This window comes from Protopterus annectens, chromosome 5.part0 (assembly GCF_019279795.1).
Source record: "Protopterus annectens isolate FY-2018-M chromosome 5.part0, PAN1.0, whole genome shotgun sequence".
Lineage (NCBI taxonomy): Eukaryota > Metazoa > Chordata > Ceratodontiformes > Protopteridae > Protopterus > Protopterus annectens.
The window spans coordinates 1,749,642,927-1,749,665,829 of record NC_056735.1 but is presented as its reverse complement, the minus strand read 5'-3'; the positions used below and the strand labels follow the sequence as shown (position 1 = coordinate 1,749,665,829).

The following is a 22,903-nucleotide window of genomic DNA, read 5'->3' as shown; positions in this document are numbered from 1 at the left end:
AGTCTAGTTCTCTGTTTACAGCAGTGGTTGTTGTCCATGCAGTCCTATTATTTTTAGTTTCAAGAAATGTGGTTCTGGTCCTTACATTGCCATACCTTCCTCAGGACGTGTTCCTTGTCCTGCATTGAGAGAACCTAGTAATCTAATCTTCATGCCTTTCTTAAGAGACCTCAGCCTGTAGCTGCTTAATTCTAGTATCAGTTCTACATAGTACTCTTCCAGGTTTCTTTTCTTGGAAATTCAAACTTTGTCTCCTCTGGCATGCTTTCTATCAGAGGGGAAATAGGATCCACACATTCATGGTTAGATTTTAGATATTCATCCCTTTTTCCAGGAGCTACAACAGGGAATGGGGCAACTCAGGATAAACATGGCTAGACTTGTAAGTGCACTACAGTTGTTAGCCTAGTAACCGTCTATGAACCTATGAATGTTGCCTAGAGTTACCTAACTTTTGAGTGCTACTTCAGTCTGCTTACTGGTTACTGCTTAGATAGTCTGCGGCTGGGTTCACATGGCTGTATATCCCTAACAGTATGTTGCCCTTTTTTTGGAAGAGTGCTATTTTGCACTTTGTTCATTATTTATTTATTTTACATTTGTTGACCGGGCTAGTCTAGCTGGATACATGTCCTTTTTCAGTAGAGGCCCGGGGAGATAAGCTCCAAGACATGGTCTAAATACAATAGTACAAGTTCAAACAACACAGAAAAAAAAAATATCAATATACTAATAAAAATAGCAACTTTAAAAAGGAAATAAAACTCATCAACAATTGTATTAAGTAATTAACAGTACAGAGTTTGTAACAGAATATATTATTGAGGAAACAAATCATAAAACAGTGAAATTTCAAGTATGGAGACATATCAGGTTAGGTCATAGTTAAACAAAGGAAGTTAGGTGAGAAGTAATGTAGCAAAGATCATCTTATAAAGCAAAGTGTTTTCAGTTCTTGTAACATTGTCATTGGATACCATCCGTACCATTTTTTGGTAGATTAATTTTGCTTGTATTTCACTGATTATTTCCTTTCCCATAATGTCTCTAACATGGGGGGGGCTCATTGTTAGAGCTTAGAGTCAGTGGGAGACTATCTGTTGCTCTCCCAAGATCTGAGCGAGGTGCCTTCTCATAAATTTTTATCCTGGTTTCCCTTTGAGGATTTTGTTCCACAGTGGAATCTTTATTTCTTACCTAGACCTTGTATATTGTTGTATTTCTCTGCCCTGTAATCTACCTGGTACACTCCGGGAGAATGTCATACTTCTAACCACTTAATTTTCCTTGGTTAAGATGGTTTTGGCTGTACCTGATACCTGTCCTGCTATCCTTTGAAAAATTTCTAGTGAATATTTTTTGAGATAACTGTTTGCTATGTTGCTTGAATAACTGCCTGCTACGAGCTGATCTTTTGTTACAGAGGTTCCTATTGGTGAATTCCTATGGCTGACTCTGCTTGCAGATACCAACGTTTAAGTTCCCTTCCTTTTTTTCTAGACAGTGTACTCCTCTTGTCTTGGGGCTTTTGCATGTTTCCATCTGAAACCATTGTGTTCCTTTTATAGGACAGGGAGTGTTCTTGCAATTGTTGAGCCTTTGGATGTTGAGATCTTAGCTTTTACTTCACAGAGGTAAAAGCGTCATAGGTACTCTTTACTCTTCCCTTCATCCCACCTTTTACTCCATTTTTATTCTATTTTTTCTAGATTTCAGATAATCATCCCCAGACTCACTTTGCTTCTGTCAGGCTGTTGGATTATGTATTAATCAATGTGTTTTAGTTAATTTACTGCTGACTTAGAGTCATCTTCATTGAAGAGTTCTGTTTCTGGGCTTGCATTTCATTCAGGCCCAAACTGACTGTGTTGTCATTGCACTACTGGATTGCTTTTAGCTTAATACGTCTTTGTCTTTCTCTGTTGTATTTCAGATTCTGCTTTATTATTGAGGACTCCTGTTGCAAGCGTAATCATTTTCCTATTATTAGGCCCCAGGCTGATTCCATCTCTGTCAGCCTATTGGAGGGCTTATCAGCAGTGCCATTTTTGTCTTTCTCAGCTAGTTGACTAGATACCGCTTGCATGTGGAGTTCCTTTGTTTTTGGCCTTGTATCTTGCCTCACTTTAGGCTTAGTATTTCTGGGGCTTTGCAGCTTAATGATTCTAGGTTGTCCATCTAGCTCACATCTATTCCAAGTTAGCAAGCAATTGCCTTTAATAGCTCCTCTCATCAGCCAGCATCATATGTGTTCACCTTATAATGACCTCACTTAATGCTGGCAGCTAATAATATGTAAACTGATATTCCTGTCATGTTATATTTTTGAATAAGTATTAGAATTAATCTCTTTTTCTGACATTTGTAGGTTAGATTTTTCCAATTTTGGTAATTCTGCAGACATTGTCTCTTGAGAGAACTCTTGCAGCAATCCACTCTGCAAGTTCTGCTGTCCTAGATGTAAAGGAAGATGGCATACTCTCATTATACACATGTTATTTACTAACCTTAATGATAGATGTATATGACCAGCTTCTATGAACCCATCTTCCTTCCCTCTGCCATTTTGATAAGAGTTTGGAAGTTGCTCAAGAGAACTGTTGCTTCCTTCCTTGGTTTCTTCTTTTCTTGTGGTCTGCCCTTCACAGAGTAACAGAGACCTAGAGAGAGGTCCTCCTGTACACAGATGTATGGGAAAAAGGGAGGAATTCAGTGGCCTGGGAAGTTTTAGTTGCCAGGCTGCCTGACTTCTGCCAGCACAGCATCTTATAGGTAGAGGAAAAATGGACATAGTCCTACACATCTGTGATTATGGGAAATATGTCATTTTTTGTTTCATGCATAAGCATTACTTAAACATAAGAGTTCCATTGCCCAAACTTCCACCAAATCAAACTAACCAACTTCGGTCTAAAAACACAGTTGTTTCTTAAACTAGAAATGTGATTTGTATGTAAATAGCATATGGTATGTGGTAATGTTTCATAACTTCGTTTCATTTATCTATTTATTTGTTTCATTTTGATAGCTGGGTAAATAAACTTTTCATCTTAACCTTTTCAGCTATGCCTCAGACCAAGAAAAACAAGAGATTGAATGAGGTGATATTTACATAGACGGAGATGCAGTTGCAGTATCCAGTTTAGCATATAAAAATACCAACTGATAACAGATGAAGGAGACCACTGTTACACAGCAACCAAAAGTTTATTAAATCATTGAGCGCTTTCATCCCACTAAAGTGGACTTCATCAGAATAAAGTTTAATAACACAAGTCAACTTTTATATTAAAATAACATCACATGCTTATCCTACCTAACCAGTCATATTACAAAATAACTTAAACTCCTACCAGGGTAAAATTAACCTATTCATTACTGGCACAAAAATACAACTACCATGAATACTTGATGTACAGTGCATATGTACCCGCACATATATTGTTAATAAAATACCCTATCAAACAACATCATTTAAACATAAATATAATAATGTACATATAGAAAATATATATATTTTCAATAAATAGCTGAATTGAATAAATACCTAAAAAGTTCTGTTAAAATATTATAACAATTAGCTTTCTGCTTCAGGTCCCGAAGTTTATATTAGAAATAGTTTTTATGTAGGAAAGACAAAAAGGGCTTTGAAAGACAGAATATATCAACATCTGTATGAAATTAAAAAAAAAGGATTTAAAAAATGCCCTGTTTAAACACACCTTGGAGAACAAAGATCATGTTTTTAAGTTTTGTATTATTGATCAATGTGACCTGGGTTCTGGGGGGGGGGGGTATCTGAAGCAGATTATTTAGAATATTAGAATAACAATGGATTTTGCTTACCAATGCTACGGTACCACCCCAGCTTAAATGAGCATGTTTCTCTGAGTAGTATACTGAAATTGAAAGCAAATTTTTTGTTATAATATTTTAAAAGAACAGTTTTGGCATATATTCAGCTATTTATTGAAAAAATATTTATTTTTATATGTACATTATTATATTTATGTTTAAGAGATGTTGTTTGATAGGTTATTTTATTAACAATATATGTGAGAGTACATATGCATTGTACATCAAGTATTCATGGTAGTTGTATTTTGTGCCAGTAATGAATAGATTCATTTTACCTTGGTAGGCGTTTAAGTTATTTTATAACATGCTTGGTTAGGTAGAATAAGCATGTGATGCTATTTTAATATAAAAGTTGACTTGCGCTTTTAAACTTTATTCTGATGAAGTCCACTATATCAGGACGAAAGCGTTCAGTTATTTAATAAACTTTTGGATGCTGTGTAACCGTGGTCTCCTTCATCTGTTACCAGTTGTTATTTTTGTCCTTTTTGTGGATGTTCAGTTTAGGATACAAATATCATCTGCCAAAAAGCTTTCAAACAGACACAAGGCTGAATAAAGAGAAGGTCACGGTGAGCTGCCTGTCGGGTGCTAGGATCCGCCACATAACGCAAGCACTCGGGTCACTCCAAAGCAAATACAAATATGACTCAGTCATTGTACATGCTGGTGTGAATGACCTGAGACGTACTTCCCTGGACTACATGAAAAGAGACATAGAGGAGCTCTCTGATCATGTAGCCCAGGATGGTATGACCCTGACCTTGAGCAGCATCTTACCCTCACCTAGAATGATGCCACAGTACAAAGACAAAATGATCGATTTTAACAATTGGCTAAAATTTTGGTGTCATTCAAAGGGGATCCAGTGTCTGTCAGCCTGGGATGACATGCTCGACAAGCCACGTTGCTTCGCTAGGGACGGCTTGCACCTGTCACCACTGGGCTTTCGGATATTGGCAAAGGCTCTTGCCACCCCAATAGTGCCTTTTTAGGCAAGGCTCAAAAGTCAAACCCACCCCCATAGACAGCACAAGGAACAAGAAACTAAGGGTAATGCTGCTAAACGCCAGAAGTCTTAACCTCAAGATGCACGCACTCGAAGCTCTCCTCAGTATGGAGAACATCGATATCTGTGCAGTGACAGAAACCTGGTTCAAGGCTCCAGAGAGCACCCCAGCACTACCAGGCTATACCTCATATCATGCTTTTTGGCCCCAAAACCCGGACCGAACCACAAAAGGAGGGGGGAGATTCCATATTTATCAAGGATATCCACACCTCCAGGTTAGTGGCATTGCACGAAGTATCGGAGACCATCCATGTGCAACTAACAGTGAGCAAGTCTGCTTTTCAGTTTATAGCATCCTACAGACCACCCTCTCAAAGTCAGGAATCCCACTCGGCTTTCCTGAAAACATTGGAGAACATGAAGATCTCTCTGAACACCATTATATTGGGCGACTTCAACTACCCAAACATTGACTGGGAGCACTACTCAAGCCCCAGCACCTTAGCCCAAAGGTTCCTGGAAATTATAAACTCAAATGCTATGGAACAACTAGTCACCACTCCCACAAGAGGGGACAACATACTAGACCTGATCATTACCAACATGGGGACTCTGTGCTCCACACCAGAAGTATATCCCTCATTGGTAAGATCAGACCATAAATTAATTTCACTGGATGTCCACATCCCGACCCCACCCCCAGCCCAGAAAACCACAGTGAAAAACTTCTCAAAAGCAAACTTCTCACTTCTCAAAACCGAAGTGGAATCCTTCAAGGCCCCCAGGGCTAATGGAAACTATGGCCCAAACTGCAGAATCCTATATAAACGCATTCTACGGACATCTCCAGGAATGCATGGATCATGCTATCCCAAACAAAACCAAGGCCCAATCATCCAAAGGCAGGCGTCCAGTCTGGTGGACCCCTGCCATAAATAAACTGTACAACAGAAGGAGGAAGCTACTACATGATAGAGCAAAATCCCTAATAGGGAAGGCATCTCTGATCAGTACTAGCAAAAAATTACGATCCCTCATAAAATCCTCCAAGGCCAGCTTCGAGAGAAAAATTGCACAGGACACCAAAGACAATCATAAGGCTTTTTTCAGTTATGTTAGAAACCTGGGATGCAACTGCCAGACTTGTTCTGAGTTGATTCTAAACGACAAAAAATACACTGAACCCACAGACATCACCAATATCCTGGCAGACAGGTTCAGTGCAAACTTCTCCACCCCCTCCCCCCCAAAAGAGCTATCCCGGCAGAGGGCTGCCTCCCAAACATCTCTGATGCTCAGGTGAAGGCTGCCCTCTCCAAAGCAAAAAACACTGCTTCCATGGGACCAGATGGCGTCCCAGGTTGCGTCCTACATGAACTCCAAGAGGAACTAATCCCTCAAATAAAACAGCTATACAATCTCAGCCTCACTACAGTATATGTGCCCACAGAATGGCATACAGCAACAGTGGTCCCACTCCACAAAGGTGGAGCCTCTATGGACCCTGGAAACTATCGCCCCATAAGCCTGACTAGCTTAGTCTGCAAGGCTATGGAGAGGATCATCATGGAGCTCATAAACAAAGACATTGGGGACCTACAGACACTAGATCCTACCCAGTTTGGCTTTGTCAAGGGTAGATCCTGCCTTTTGAACCTGGTTGACTTCTTTGAAACAGTCACCAAAGCCATAGATGAAGGGAAGGTAGTCCACACAGCCTATCTGGACCTTGCAAAGGCATTTGACACAATACCCCACTCGGGCATCATAGATAAGCTGTCCAGCTTAAATATAAACCCCTATGTCACAAGATGGGTCGCAAACTGGCTGAAAGACAGAACCAACAGAGTGAGAGTTGCTGGAGCCATGTCCGACTCAAAACTGGTCACAAGTGGCATCCCACAGGGTTCTGTCCTGGGACCACTCTTGTTCGGTATATACTTTTCCGAGGTACAGGCAAACGTGGGAGGACTATGGCTCACCAAGTTCGCAGACGACTGCAAACTGGGCGCCATAATCAACTCTCCAGCTGACACAAACATCCTTCAAAAAGGTCTCACAGAGACAGATAACTGGTGCCAGCGCCATGGTTTAAAGCTAAATGCCAAAAAATGTATAGTCATACCCTTTGGCAAAAACAATGTGCCCACAAATTACCACATAGGCAGAAACCCATTAAGTACAGAGAAAGTTATTAGGGACCTGGGGACCCAAGTTGATAGCAATCTCTCCTTGAAAACCACATTGCCAAAGTGGTTAGAAAGACCTTCTACATAGCCCACCTCATCACGAAGGGTTTCACATCTAGATCAAGAGAGGTAATCGTGCCCCTTTATTCATCCCTCATCAGGCCCATCATAGAATACAATGCCCCTTTTGGGATGTACCTTACCCGACACCTGCAGCAATTAGAAAGACCCCAAAAGTATCTCACCAAGAGGATCAAGGGTCTCAAACAGATGCCAATATGCTGTTCGGTTAAAAAAACTCCAGCTCTACTCAGTTTCATACCATCTACTTCGAGGCGATCTATGCCTGACATACAAAGCTATGTCAAATCCAGAATTAATGGACATGCTCCACCTCAGTAAATCTAAATCCCTTAGAGCCACACACTTGAGGGACTTGAACCTCAGCACAGAAATAAATAGAACTTGCTGGAGGGACAGGTTCATAACCCAGAGGCTCCCTTCGCTCTGGAATAGAATTCCAGTTCATGTGAGGCAGAGCACCTCACTGAATCTCTTCAAGAAGAATCTCGATAGGTGGATGCGGGATAGTAGGTTTGTCCCAGGGATTACTCCCGTGTCACTATTAGACAGAGGCACAGTAAACTAAACCTTAAAAAGGGGCACAGTATACTCAAATCAAGGGGTGGCGTAAGCCATACGGAATCGGGCTAGGCTTATAATTGCCCCAGGGCAGATAGCCTAGTATGAACCTATGAACCTATAAGGGGGAGAAGAATGGTGATAAGCCCATAAGAAGTGCTCCCCTGACTGCTCCTCCTTCCTAAAGGTTTGGCACTGATCCCTCTATTGGATCCAGTAGTCAATGGATCACTGACTCCTCCCTTGCTGGACCCTAGATTTTCTCTGGAACTGGTCTCCCATTGCCTGCTCTCCTTTTTCTTGCAGGAATGACCCATTCATAGGTCATCCAGACCTCCCTCCACCACCTCTTCCAACACATCTGTCCAGTTTACCAGAAGCCTGGTAGAAGCTGATGTGGATAGGATTATGAGGAAATTCCTCAGGACCCAAATTCAGCTAGGCCTTCTTCCAGCTTCGATCCCTGTCAGATGCATGCGCTTTGGTCCCTCCACCACATATGGTGACTTCTGCCCTAGTCCATCTTCCAGTTTTGGGATCTTTGGATCTGAATTTCTCCCAGGGACTGTTCTTAGAGGATCTGAAGTCCTGGTCAACTTCCATGCCAACATCTCTGATCTACCCAGTTCCAAGTGTCTTGGATCTGGAAAGAACTTGGAGTCAAAGCATTGAGTCTAGGTCCAGGGGTTGACTCCAAAGTTGGAGTATTCCTTTGCTCTTGGAACCTTAACACTAGGTAACTCAGCTTCAGTGTAGTCCTCAGAGCCCAAGCAGAGTCAGATCAGTTCCTGGAACCAGCTCAGTTTGGAAGCTTCAGCTCCTTCTAGAGCAGCATTGAGTTTCTGCTCAGCTTCTGTCTTTGATGTGGTAGAACGCTCTCTCCATTTATGATGAGAGGGCTTCCCTTAGATTCTCGGCTCCACCCGTCCCAAAACTGTAGTCCTTGGGGCCTGATCCCGCTCCTCCTATTCCATCAGAACATGTAGTTTCCCTGAGCCTTGAGATGGTTGGTCCGCATTCAGGATTCCTCTCAGTCTTCTGAGTTCTCTCCAGAGTATCCCACTGAGGTCATTCTGAGGCATCTGTGCAAGTGGATGCACATTGATTCCCTCAAGATTCTGTCACTGAAGACACGGATTTCGATGATGAGGAAGGGTCCACCAGATCACCTCTTAAGGATGTCTCATTCAAAGAAATCTGTAAACTCTTGAGATAGAAAGATGGTCTTCTGAAGCTCTCTTCCCAAGAGGGATCAGTGTTTCTTGAGACCTTCGGGTCCAGCTCAGCCACTTCTTGGGTGGTCCCCCTAGCTGATGAGAAGGTGGATTTAATATCTGTGTGGGCATGGAAGGAGAAAGATGTGAGTGACCTATCCCCCAGTAAACTCAATATGTTTCTTTTGACACCAAAGGATTGCAAGCATTTGAAAAAGGGCCCAGCAGTGGATGCTGTGGTAGTAGCAATAGCTACCAATAAAGAGTTGTCTGTCCCCCTAACAGGGAGTTTAGGGCATTGGAAAGGTTTGGGAAGAACATTTTTACTTCAGCAATCTTTGTTTTGAGGGTGCTGAATTATCTGGCACACAACAAGATTTCAGAGAGAGATTTGGCTAAGGAGCTCTCCAAATCTCTGTCAGGGTCCATGTCTGTGGAGTACAAAGAAAACTGTGCACTCACACTCAGCAGTCTCTATTGAATACCTCCATGCTGCTATCTAAAGTGACAGAGGGCATTTTGAGAGCCTTTGGCACAGGCATTATTGTAAGAAGTTGTACATGGATGTGCTTCTGTGACTCTGGGGAGCCATTCAAGATCTCATTTGTCAATGCCCCTGTTGATGGTTTGACCCTTTTTGGACTGAAGGTTAAGGACACTCTTTCTAGGAGTGATAAGTCTGGAAAAACCTTTCTGCCATAGGCATATATTTCTCTACCCCCCCCCCCAAAGCCCTTCTCTTGAAACCAGAAGGGGTTAAGAAGCTGTGGTTCTGGAATTTCCAAGTTTTTTTCCTGGAGGTAGACCTTCCCCCAAGGCAGAGGGTAAAATTCAAATGGTGGACATTGCTCATGAGGCAGAGGAGGCCTGCAAAACCAAGGCTTCAGGGGTTCTTTCTCTGAGAGGCCTTATCAGTGGTCCTGAATGGTTGCCTGGCTGCTGTGCTGTGGAGGCAGTTGCTGGGGCACTTGTTTGTACACCTGGCGACCTGGGCATGCATTACCAAAGATAGCTGGGTGAGGAGAATCATAACCAGTGGCTATTACATTCTCTTTCTTTATCCCCCTAACAAAGAAACCCCACGATATGCCAACCTCTCAAACGAATGCAGTGCAGTAGAGATAAAAAAGGTGCTAGACAAGAGAATCACCAGAAGGTCTTACTAGACCAACACAGATCTGGAATTTTCTGAAGGTTCTTTTTGGTGCCAAAGAAAAATGAGAACCTCAGTCTAACTTTAGAACTCAGTCACCTCAACCAGTATGTCAAACACATGAAGTTCTGGATGATCACGATACAGTCCATCCTCCTCCTGTTAAGGAAGGATGATTGGATGTACTTGAAAAGTTATTTAAAATGAATGATGATGCTGATTGACAGTCTTGTCTTACTTACTGAAGCTACCGACTGCAGCTCTGTGTTAGTGCCTAGTAAAAATAAAAGGTTGGAACAGTTTTTGCGTGCTGAAATCAAAGTGTAATTAGCACACTGCTTCAGTGCCTTGTGAAAAACAAAGTCTGGTTAGTGCACATAAACTTTGCAGACTGTTAACTGCATTACTGTTAAAGTAATTTGTCTATATAACAGACAACACGTGCAACACTGCACAGTTTGCAGGGTTTAATCTCTGTTTGCTTTTCATACAGCATGAAATATATTCTCTATTAAGCAGCTCGAATAACAAATTAGGTCTAACATCATACATTTTTACTGTCTTTTTAATTACTTTTTCTTCTGCAATTCAGATCCTATCCATGAGAACAGTCTATTGTTTAATACCTTTGGAATTTGCAGTCTGTTACTTTGGTATCCTCTGATGTCATACAGTCTGTTGTTAAGCTACTTCGTGTTCTTGTTTTAAATGAATTATGTGACAGTTCATTAAGTTGTCCTTGCCTCCAACCCGGTTCCTTCCTTGCACCTGCATCTCAGGAATTCCTTATCTGTAATCCTTGAAGCTTGTATCAAACACTGGACATTCAGCTAAATGTCTTTTTTAAGGAGTTATCCTTATCAGCATTTTTTTCAAGCTGTACCAGAACCTGAACATTCATGTTACATTACAGATGAATGCCGTTTTTCTATTTGTTTGATTTTTAGCTGAGAACAGATTAATCCTTTAATATATGTACGCTAGCAAACAGAAATGTATGCATCTAACTGTCTATATTATTTTACATATATTCTGGCAAACAGAGGTGTATGCATCTAACTAGCAAACAGGTGTACACACATTTATAAATCTCTAAATATATATCTAACAGTTCCCTCTGTTTTGTTTTAAAACACTGTTATGCATTTTTTGGTATTATGATTTACATGAAGCACATTAGGAAACAAACCCTTTAGTTTTCTTTTGATGCAACATGTTAACACCGTTTTATACTGTCAACGCAATGATAACAACCATTACTACTTGAATTGGATGAATTATTCAATTTAACAACTTTTTTCTTTTGAAGACCATTCTGTAAAAATGTTCCACCAGTTATGAGCTGTATTTTGCAATTGCTGAATGTCTTTCTATATTGTGATTTATTGACAATGCTTGTGGATATTACTGCAAAGGCATTGCAGCCTTGTTTTTTGGAATAAACACGTGTCATAAATGTCGAGCTTTGACTTGTTACTATACATACAAATGAATTGCAATTTCTGTGAACAGTTTAAAACTTGAATGCAAAATTGTCCATGTACACAGATTTACAGAGTGTTGTAGAAAACGTGGTTTATACACTGAAGAATGCTGTTTACATATCAAAACCATTTACTGTACAACATACGCTTGCTTGTACAGAATGTTTTTGCATTTGTACATACTTGGGCCGTAATGTGCGCTCAGTCTAATTTACAAACTTGGTATTAAACTGAAGCCTGCTAATTAAACATTACTGAAACACTAAAATATATTTCTGGTATTTTGTCTCACTACCGTACATGTTGATGGTACCCTAATCACTTAATGACAATAAAAAGGCATGGTTGTCTTTTAATAATTAACACAGACCAATATGTTTTTTCTTGTACCTTTATTTTAGTCCCTTCTGCAGTACTGTTTACACAGTTAGTGTAGAATTGAAAAGTGCCCTTCCTCTTGTTGTATGCAGCATTTTATTGTGGTATTGTTTATTTGCTTCATGCTGTGAGAATTGAATGTATGGCTGCCCTCTGGCTGTTAGTTTTAGCAGGAATTCCCTCTACCCATTTTGAAAAGACATCCACTGTACTAGTAGGTATTTGTACCTTCCCTTTGTTGTTGGCAAGGGACCTGCACAATTTATTTAAACTACATTACATGGCCCATTCGCTGGCTGTAGTTGGTGTAACTGTGGTTGTTTTCTTTTAGCATTTACCTGCAAACATATTATTAATGACATGTATGCACAATAGTCATGTTTATTACAATTACCAAACAGAATTTCTGCAGACTTTCATGCTTTTTTGCTTAGTGGTGCATTTGAATACTTAATTATGTTTTAGTAACAGTGTTTTAAAAAAACACAAGCCACCTGGCCTGTCAACCAGTCTTGTTTTAACCTTGTACATTTCAGTACCAGTAATATTTTATTTTCCCAGCATTTTTTGTAACTACCCATTCCAGCCTGGGAAGATTCAAGCTCACATAAAACAAAATCTCGTTACTTTTTTCCTTTCTGTGCATTTCAGATTTTAAACCATAGTACATCTCTTAACCCCTTCAGCACTTTCTTTACCTTCAATCATTTGTTAATACACTTGCAAGTTGATATTAGAATGCAGTTCTAAAACATTTAGAATTATAATAAATATTTGTAATTTGCATAACTTATGCATACATTTTAAACATGGGTTGTATTTTTTACCCAATACAACTTTACATTCGCAACATTGCTTTTGAATACTATTTTTGCTGGAGTCTCTGCTATTTTTGATGCTATTATACAATTACACAACATTGTAAGAAACAAAATGGATATTGGCTTAACTTAACACATGCTTAAAACAGATAATTTACATTATTTACATTTGCTGTTGTCTGCCTTTTGCTCTTGTGCATTTCAAACAGATGCAGTTTAGGTGACACGAAAATACATGCATGTCAGTCTTGTGACCTCATGTCTTTACTGCTTTTAACTACCATTTGATTTCTATGCCTTAGAACTGTTCTGTTATTTGCAATGGTGATTTTGAAATTATTTAACAGCTTAGCTATGAGAGGCTGCCCTAGCATGTATGCTATGAGAACAGTGTCGTACGTTTTACATTACTGTTTAACTGGTAAGTGTCTTGCTTTAACTGAATGAAAGTTTTAAAACATTTGGGAATACAAATTCAGAAACATCTGAGTAATGATCTGCTGTGTACATTAACCATTTTCTAAAAGTAAATTATTTTTTGTCAACGTAATTAACTACTGGGTCAGATCTAGAATTTCTCATTTTAACACTTCGCAAAACAAAAAGAATCTGGTTTGTAATCTGCACAGGCTGTTTGATATGCCTCAGTATTCTGTTCTGCTGACTCTAAATCTCGTATGCAGTTCTAAAGGGTTTGCATATGTTGTTTAAACCTTTTGAACTCATTCTGTCTCTTAGAAGTTTATTAATTTTTCTGTCAGTTCACCATGAACCTCATTTCTGTTCTTATCTATTTTGTACTGTGCAGTGGTTTTATACCACTTTTGTCTAACAAGATATACAGGAGATTTGGTCAATAACTGACTTGACTGCTGTTGTAACCCTGAAATTAAAATTTTGCATGTGGTGACAGGATGTATTGCAAGTGTATGACTCTTATCTGGTTGTTTACCATTAACAACAGTCTGAACTGTATGGCATTGTACACAGAAAAATGTTTCATATGACTTGCACAGTAAACATTTGCTGTCATACCAATCATGTTTCTGTTTAAGATACCAGTCAAACGTAATCCAGTTACATAATTCCTGACTGTCAACTTGCCCTAATAAGGTTTTATATTTGATAATATGCTGTTTATTCAACTTATGTAGTCTATCTAAAATTGGCACAGTAATAGTAATTCTGTGTTTACTGCCTTTTTTACTAGCTTGATTTATGGCATTCATGCTGTTATGCAACCACAAAAATTAGCTTACCAAGTCCACTAAAACTTTAGATGGCCAGTCTGAGGCCGTAGATGGTTGGAAAACTTATGTAGTTACTTGAAAATCTGGGAAAATGAATCTGGCAGTTGCAGGTTTGAACCTGAGATTTTACCAACATGAAGAACTTATGGCACTGTTTACTTCTTGCACAGCAGTGCAACTCTGGATTCAGATGTCTGAGAAGCTGTACTGCTGCAAACTGTTGGAAACTGAAATGCTCCTATTTGGGAATCAATTACATACATAAATGTTAGTTACCGTGCTTTTACTGACGTGACCTTTTACAAGGCACAGGCACCACTGCCCATGTGTTCTGATACAGGCAAGGTTTCCCATTGAAAAGTTATTTAAAAAATGAATGATGACAGTCTTATCTTACTTACTGAAGCTGCCTACTGTAGTTCTGTGTTAGTGCCTAGTAATAATTAGCTGCTGTTTTAGTGCCTTGTAAAAAATAAAGTCTGGTTAGTGCACATAAACTTTGCAGACTATTAACCTTTTAAACTTCACGCAGTACTATTGAAGTAACTTTCCTATATAACAGACGACATGTACAACACTGTACAGTTTGCAGGGTTTACTGTCTTCAAGTTTGCTTTTCATACAACATGAAAGATGTTCTCCATTAAGCAGATCGAACAGCAAATCATATCTAACATCATACACTTTTACTGTCCTTTTATATACGTTTTCTTCTGCAATTTGGATCCTGTCCATATCAACAGTCTATTGTTTAATTCCTTTGGAATTTACAGTCTGTTACTTTGGTATCCTCTGATGTCATACAGTCTGTCATTAAGCTTTGTGTTCTTATTTCAATGTGAATTATGTGAGATTGTCCATCCTGCAAACCAAGGTACTAAACATTCCATCCTCCTGGCACCAGCCAGATTGGTTCTCCAGCTTCTAGGGTTGATGGCTGCTTCCATCACTCTTTCTTTCCAAATACTATATGAGAGTTCTACAGTAGGCTTTTGAAATATAGTTGTCAATCAGGAACCAACCCATGAGTTTTCAGGTTCATCCAGTAAACATTTGTGGGGCACATGGATTCAGTCTCCCAAGCTATCTCAAGACCATCTGTTTATATTCCCTTCTGCCAAGGCCACTGTGACCACAGATGCTTCCCAGCTGGGGTGGGGGCATTATATGGGGAAGATGGGCCAAGTCATGTAGTCTCCCTCAGATACCAGCCTCCACATCATTGTTCTAAAGATGAGGGCAGTTGTCCTAGTGTTGCAGGTCTTTCAAGACATCTTTCCTCTAGGGATGGTTTCTGTTCAGATGAAGAGCATGTCAGTCATCTGGTACAGCAAAAAACAAAGGGGAACCCATTCCTATCAGTTATGTCAAGAAGCGATGAGACTGTAGCACTGGGCAATATTTTCTGATAGATTTATGATAGCAACACATACCAGGAAAATCCATTATTGTGGTAGACAGGTTGAGCAGGTCTATCCTCCTACCTCATAAGTTATTCCTTAATCTGACAGTGGTGAAATAAGTTTTTTGATGATGGAACCAGCTATGCTGCGATCTTTTTGCCTGTCTCCACAACACTAAGTGCAACAGGTTATTTGTCTTGACCCCTTCCCCAGAGGAAGAGAAACCAAGGGATGATTGGATGCATGTTCAGCCTCTCTAGTCTTGTCTGTGCCTATCACACTGCTCCTTTTATTCCTAAAATTCTGCAGAAAGCATCAGAAGGGAAGATCACAATCATCCTGATTGCCTTGTTCTGGCCTCATCAGATGTGGTTTTCCTTTCTTTGACCTCATTAGTTTCACCCCTCCCCCACCCCAGGTGCTGGATCCTATTTCAGGACTACTCTTTCACCCTTCCAGTATAACTCATCTAGATAGTTAGGCCCCGAAGTTAACAGTCTGGTTTGTCCACTTCCAATAAGGGTTACTCAATCCATGCTATCTTCTCCAGTAATCCACATTCTTACTTCCTCCCATAAAACATTTTCCAGGAGAATTTACAAAAGTAAATGGAAGAGATTTCCCAAAGGAATCTGGATCCCTTTTCAGCTCTTCTTCCTGTAGTCTTAGATTTTCTGGTGTACGTTTTCCAGGATGAGGCAAGTTATTTTACTGTTAATGTGCACTTAACAGCTATTTTCAATGTTCATGTTGGAGGGAGTCATGCAACATTAGCATCTCTTAAACTTACCTAGGCTTTCATGAGGGGGGCTTAGACCTTCCCTTAAGGATTCTACTCCCCCCTTGAGATATGATTGTTTTGCTTCAGGCCTTGACACAGCTTCCTTTAGAACCTGCAGCTATGGTGCACATTTAACTTTTGATTGGAAAACATTTTTTATTGGCAATAACTTTAGCATGTAGAGTTTCAGGGCTACAGGACCTATTCTGGAAGCTGCTTTACATCATTTTCCACATAGACAAGGTGTCCCTCAGAAACAGTCTGTCAAGCATCAGAGGTGTCAATGAATGCATTAATCTTCCAGATTTCTTTCTTAAGTTCTCCAGTAAAGGGGAATATGTGCTACACTTGCTGGATGTGCATCACCAACTTTGTTTCTGCCTCCATCATACCAAGTAATTCGGGAAGAGAATGCAACCATTTGTTTGCATTTCTAAAGTTAAGATAGGCCAAAGAGTTTCCAGTGTTTCTTTAGCTAGCTGGCTGTTGTATTGTATTTCTCATGTCTAGAGAAAAAGGCTTGACCCCTGACCAAAGCCATTCAGGGCTCATTCAATTAAGTCTGCTTATTCTCCGCCTTCTTTTCTAGGGCCTCATTTGATTTGTGTGGCGACCACTTGATCCAATGTTTGCACATTTATTTCTCATTATAAGCTGGATCTGATGTCAAGGAATAAAATGGCCTTTGGTTCAGCCAACCTCTGGAATATACTTCCAAGAGACCATCCCAAGGTGTAAGAAGCTGGAAAGACTATCCCATCTGTTGAGGAATGGAAGGAAAAAACAGTATTAGATAAACAAGTTATGTATATCTGTTCTGTCTGCTTCCATCTTTCCTCAGCTTTCCACCCTCTTTCCCCTTTCCATTTTATGGGAGATAGTCCCAGTGGTTTCTGGTATGACAGTATGGTCTGGTTCTTGTGTAATGTCTTGCACTCTTTCAGCATCCCTTCAAGGATCTTGGGTGTATCAGCATTTACGTCTATCAATGTGTTTTTGCTCTCTCTGGGGTTGTGGGCAAACTCAGTCCGAGACAATGTTGGGGACAGGAGGGGATTATTGGTAAGGGAAGGAGTCTGTATTATGGATCCTGAAGTCTGCAGTGGCTGAAGTCAGATCCAAAGACCCATCCGTTGAGGAAGGTCGGAAGCAGACAGCACAGATCTGTCATTATGGTAAGTACATAACTTTAATTTTACCAAGTTTTCTAAATAACAGTGGGTGATAACTGTTTCATAGGCCATAGACAGGTGAATAAAAAGGTCACCAGTAAGATGACAGTCATTCATATTATTGAACAAGGTATCAGTCACAGTATATAGGGAAATAATGGTACAAAAAGCATGCTGTTGATCTCAGAATAGATCATATTGATGTATGTGTTCAAAGAGCTGTTTCATAGACTAGTTTTTCCAATATATTTGTTAGTGGGTACAAGTTGTATAGGGACCTTTAGTCTTTGCAGTCTTGTAGGTTATAAATCTTGAGAATCAAGATTTTGGTAGCATGTTTAAAAAAGGCTGGGAATGTGCCAGAGGATAAGGACCGATTGCATGTATGAGTAGGTGTTTTGGAGATGGATGCTGAAGCTATTCTAAGAAAGGTTGTATGGAGTTTGGAGAAACTGGCTCCTAACCTAGAATTAAGGTTGTTTAGGACTTTCCTGAGTTCCTTCACTGTTACTTATTTAAAATGGAATGTTAGGCAAAAAGCTGTAAGTGGGTATAACTGAGACTCAGGAATTTCATTTAAGCTAGTTGCATGGGAGAGCTATAGTGGGAATTTGCTAACAAGGTCTTTCTTACATGGCTGAAAGAAGAAAACATCTGTATTTAGTGACAAATTATGAGTATCAATGGAAAGAGAAGGAGTAGAGGAATGTGAGGAGTCTGTAATGTCACCTGTAAGCCATTTTAAATTCATTCCAGTATTGTTAGTGGGATGAAAAAGTACCCATTTATTTTTCCTTAAGTGGCCTTTGCAGCATTGGTAGTAATTGTGGCAGTTTTTTCTAAGTTCTAGATAATTTTGCTGCTGTTAATTCATAGTATTCTATTTCCAAAGCTTTCCTGCTTTGTATCTGTCAGTGAGCAAGTTTTATTTGCCATAGTTAGCCAGGACCAGGAATGCTTTCCTAATCTCCATGTTACAGGGAAGTGTATATCTTGCACTAGAGCAGTGAACTACGAAAATGCATTGTTCTGGTCATTGTTGTGATATAATAATGTACAGTCAGTGGACCTGCATGTGCAAGTTAAGTATGATTTGTTTGGACTGAAAATTATACAGTATTGAGCATTGCATAAAGTTTGTGATCTGAATGGTATTTGTAAGTGTTTGTGCATTTCTTTTTTTATATCTGTATTCTAACACTTATGAACATTGCCACTGAATGTTTGTCCATGTAGTGCTGAAGCTAACACATACCTGTGCCATCACTGTAGCAAGTTGGTGAATGTATTTTATTCTTTACTTTAATTACATTTGTGAAAAAAGTTTCTGGCATAATGCACTTTACCCTATAAATAAAATAAATTAGAAGTAAGTAAATAAATTCAGGATGTAGTCCATAATCCAGTTATTGATAGGTAACTTGGCATACACTTGTTCATAGATTAGTACAAGGCTAACTGCCCTTGTGGGACATTTTAAGCCTAGCCAATTATCCTAAGTGACCATCAAACCCTGTACCTTGTGTCTGTAAGGTAAACACTTTAACCCTTATGCCAAACTTGTAGAGTCAAAGTGTAGCTATTAGTTACTGTATCATGCATGTATTCCAGGATTTTGTATTAATGATGTGTGGTTCATCTTAATTTCAGTGTTATTTCTTTTTGCAGTGTATTTTTTTAATTAATGCATATTGTTTTCTTATTGCTGGATTTGTAGGTACAGACAGTAAGGGAAGCATTCTTGCTCCAGATTCCACAGACTTGACAACAGATCAGGACCACACAATGTATTATTATAATAAATATTCCAAGGATCTGTTAAATGAGGTGAGTTTTGGAGCGATGCATGGCCTTACTTGTTATGCAACATTTAAGCTTAGCCAAACTGAACTACAGGTGTGTGTAGGCTTGTTTCTAATTTCACATTTGGTTATCTAAGTGTGGTTCGACATTTTGTAATATTTAAAATATTAACATTTTTAACCTTTCAAACTCTTGTTCATGTCTGCCATTACAGAAAGTGTAACATGTTTATGTAGTCGCATGCTAATTATGATTTAGTTAACTTATAACTTGTTTAATCATAAAACTAATGCTGCTTCAAGAGTTTACTTTAATACTGTAGATATAATTGCTAGATACTGCAGCAGTGGAATATCGACAATAGATAAACTGCCTTTTTTTTTTCATATTGCTTCTGTCTGTAGTTTTCTGTAGGACACTGAAGTAAATAGACGTGCTGCCAAGACAGAAAAAAATATTCAAAGTTCATACTACCACAGATGAACAGGCAGGAGTAACAAGCATGATATAAAAAACAAAGTAGCAAATAAGTATTCAGATTGTACAGGTTAATTTTGTCTAACTCTGTTTTACTAGGTCACAGACTGGTTTTCGGTCCGACAAGGGTAGATTGATAGGAAATGAAAACTGTATGAGACTGTTATGAATTTTTAGTTGAAAAGCTGAAATATTAGCTGAATAGAGCTATTATATTTTTCTAAATATAAATTTGTTATTTAGTCAAGTATCATAAACACTAGGGACCCAATTCCAGAAGTCTTGCTGTTGATGTAAGTGATTTACTCCGGTGTAACAGTGTCCCAATTCCAACAGATTTGCTCTCCCTCAGTGTAAGTTTTGTTTATAAATAGGCCTTGGTGTAAGTCACTTAAACCGAGAACAAGTCTTTTGGAGTCTTACCCTAGATTAAATCAGACATGAATAAACTAAGAGGCCCTCTACAGCACTATTAGTATAGCAAATAAACCTACTAACAAAATAAATACAAGAAAATTAGAATAGTTTCCACTAATTTTTACAACTTGTGAACAACTTTTTCATGAACATCTGCTTTATGTGAGTATTTTTTGGCAGGATTTTTAATTTATGTCTGTTCCCCTAAAATGGCTAGTGATACCTATAAATGCCCATTACAGATTTCAAAGGAGTGGGATGAGAAAGGGAAGTACAACTGGAAGTTACAAAATAAATCTTTAAGTTATCTAACCTCTCTCTGTTGCTTACTTGTGCAGCTGAGCCCCTAGTAGCATGAAAACTCAATGTAGACAAGGTAGGAATAAAGCAGTCAGAGAGTATTAAAGTTAGTAAATTATTTGAGTTTCCTTCTTTTCTTTGAACATTTTTAGAGTCATGGCTTTATTATGTAGTGAAAAGGTTATTTGTTTATATCTGAGGTAGCCTCTCAGACAGCCATACCTGCACTCCCTAGATGGGAACTGTACCCCAGTGCATACCCCTCAACCCCTGGGATCAAGAAGCAGGCATTACCTCTTCATTCTTTTTCCTGTCCAGTTGTCTGGTCCATTAATGGAACCTAGAACTGATGATTCATAGTCAGAGTTAATCCCTCTATGCCATGGAGCCAGCTGTTATGGGGTGAAGTTTAAATTTATTTGCTTATGAAAAGTGCACACTGTTTGCATATTGTTTCGCACACACAGAGCTGATCTGGTATTCTAGTGCTCATTATGTTTGCCTGGAATACTTTTGAGTAGCTTGTCTTCAGTAATTGACAGAAAGTGACTAAATTACATGGTAGAAATAGTAGTGTCAGTGAACCCAGGTGACCCGTGGGAATTGTATCATCACTAAGAAGATACGAGTGGGACATGACCAGTCCCTATACACCGTTCTTATATGCAGTAAGGCAACAAATTACTTAAAGGCTAGAGAGTGCATACTTCTTTCTCATAATTGGTAAGGCAGCCATTCTTATTGCTGAAAGTTTAGTAACAAAAGCTAGGAATATACACTTTCTTGGAGATCATTCTGCAATCATCTCCTTCAAGTGTAATATGCTAATTTGTATTAACACAGAATGTATACTAGTAACTATGATCTTTCAGTGATACTGTTCTCAGGAGAGAGGGGCTTGTGCCTGTAAAACCCCCTGTTCCCCAAAATTTCTTGCTATTTGTGTTTTACAGCAGTTTTGCTAGACTTTCATTTGTGTACTGTGGGTACCTTAGTCATTACTTACTGAATTTAGTACAACTTCACAAGGATATGAGACTCGCAGATGTCAGTAATGTATATTGTGAACCTCTGAGCTGTGTGCTGGATGAGGAATCTTCCACGATACTATTATCTTGACAGTGTGTATTAGTTTTTTTATTTTTCTATTTTGCATTTGTTAATGAGGGGTAGAGCACTGATCTCACTGGACATTTATTTCAGCCTTAGCTCAGAGAAAACAGAATAGATAAATGGCATTATACAGAGTAAATGTCAAAATGCAATATATGCATATATTATATACAAAGTTAATATGTAGAGCAGAGATCACCTCTAAGTAGACGATAAGAGACTGAGAACAGCTGAAGTTTCTTGAGTCTATCTGTGTAGGACGTGTTTAAGGCCTAGGATCATTTTTGTGAGGTACTTTTGTGGCCTCTCCAACTATTATAGGTGTCTGGTCAGGTACATGCCAAACGGGGTGTTATATTCGATAATTGGTTTAATAAGGGATGAGTAGAGAAGGACGATGACCTCTTTCTTCCTGGATGCAAAATCTTTGGTTATAAGATGTGTCACGTAGAAGGACTTTCTGACCGCAGTGGCAGTGTGGTGGTCGAAGGTGAGGTGGCTGTTGACGTGGGTGCCCAGATCTCGTATTGCCTCTTCAGTGGGCTCCCATCAACGTGGTAATTTGTGGAAACTGAGTTTTTTCCAAAGGAGATGATAACGCATTTTTTGGCGTTAAGCTTCAGGCCATGGTTCCGACACCAGTCATTGGTCTCAGAGAGGCCCTTTTGTAGGATGTCTGCATCACTTGGGGAGTTAATAATAACTCCTAGCTTGCAGTCATCATCGAACATGGTCAGCCAGAGTCCTTCTGTGTTGGCCTGGACTTTTGAGTAGTAGATGCCAAACAGGAGAGGACCCAGGACCAAGTCCTGTGGGACTCCACTCGTGACTGGTCGACAGTCTGACTTAGAATCTGCAACTTTCACTCTGTGGGTCCTTTCTGTGAGACAATTTGCAACTCACCTACTGATGTATGGGTTGATGCCTAGTTTGCTGAGTTTATCAATGATACCTGAGTGGGGAATGGTATCAAAGGCCTTGGCCAGGTTGAGGTAGGCTGTATGCACTGCCTTACCCTCATCCACAGCCTTGGTGACTGCCTCGAAGAAGTCAACCAGGTTCAGCAGGCAGGATCTCCCATTCGCAAAGCCAAACTGTGTGAGGTCAAGAGTTTGGAGATTACCTATATTGTTGTTAAGCAAGTCCATGATGATGTTCTCCATACTTTTGCATACCAGACTTGTCAGGCTAATGGGGTGATAGTTACCAGGGTCTGTAGTTGCTCCCCTTTTATGGAGTGGGATGACTGCAGCAGTGTACCATTCATTAGGGACATAGCCTGAGGTAAGGCTGTGATTGAACAGGGCGCACAGAACAGTTCATTTTGTTAGCTATCTGTCCCCGCTCCACACTATTTTCTGTCGTGTCTTCAGTTGTTATAACTATTTTTTTACAGCTTGTGTGTTATCTAACTCAAGGATCACTTGCATAAAATT

The 22,903-nt window shown here is 39.5% G+C and overlaps 1 protein-coding gene across 1 annotated transcript in view; it reads left to right on the top strand.

The window, feature by feature from the left end:
• Positions 1–22,903, top strand: part of DOP1B (DOP1 leucine zipper like protein B) — a 2,336,114-nt gene that overhangs the window by 731,988 nt on the left and 1,581,223 nt on the right. The window contains exon 8 of the mRNA XM_044071549.1: positions 19,075–19,184. Within this exon, the coding sequence (XP_043927484.1) occupies positions 19,075–19,184 (110 nt within the window). The remainder of the gene's footprint in view (positions 1–19,074; positions 19,185–22,903) is intronic.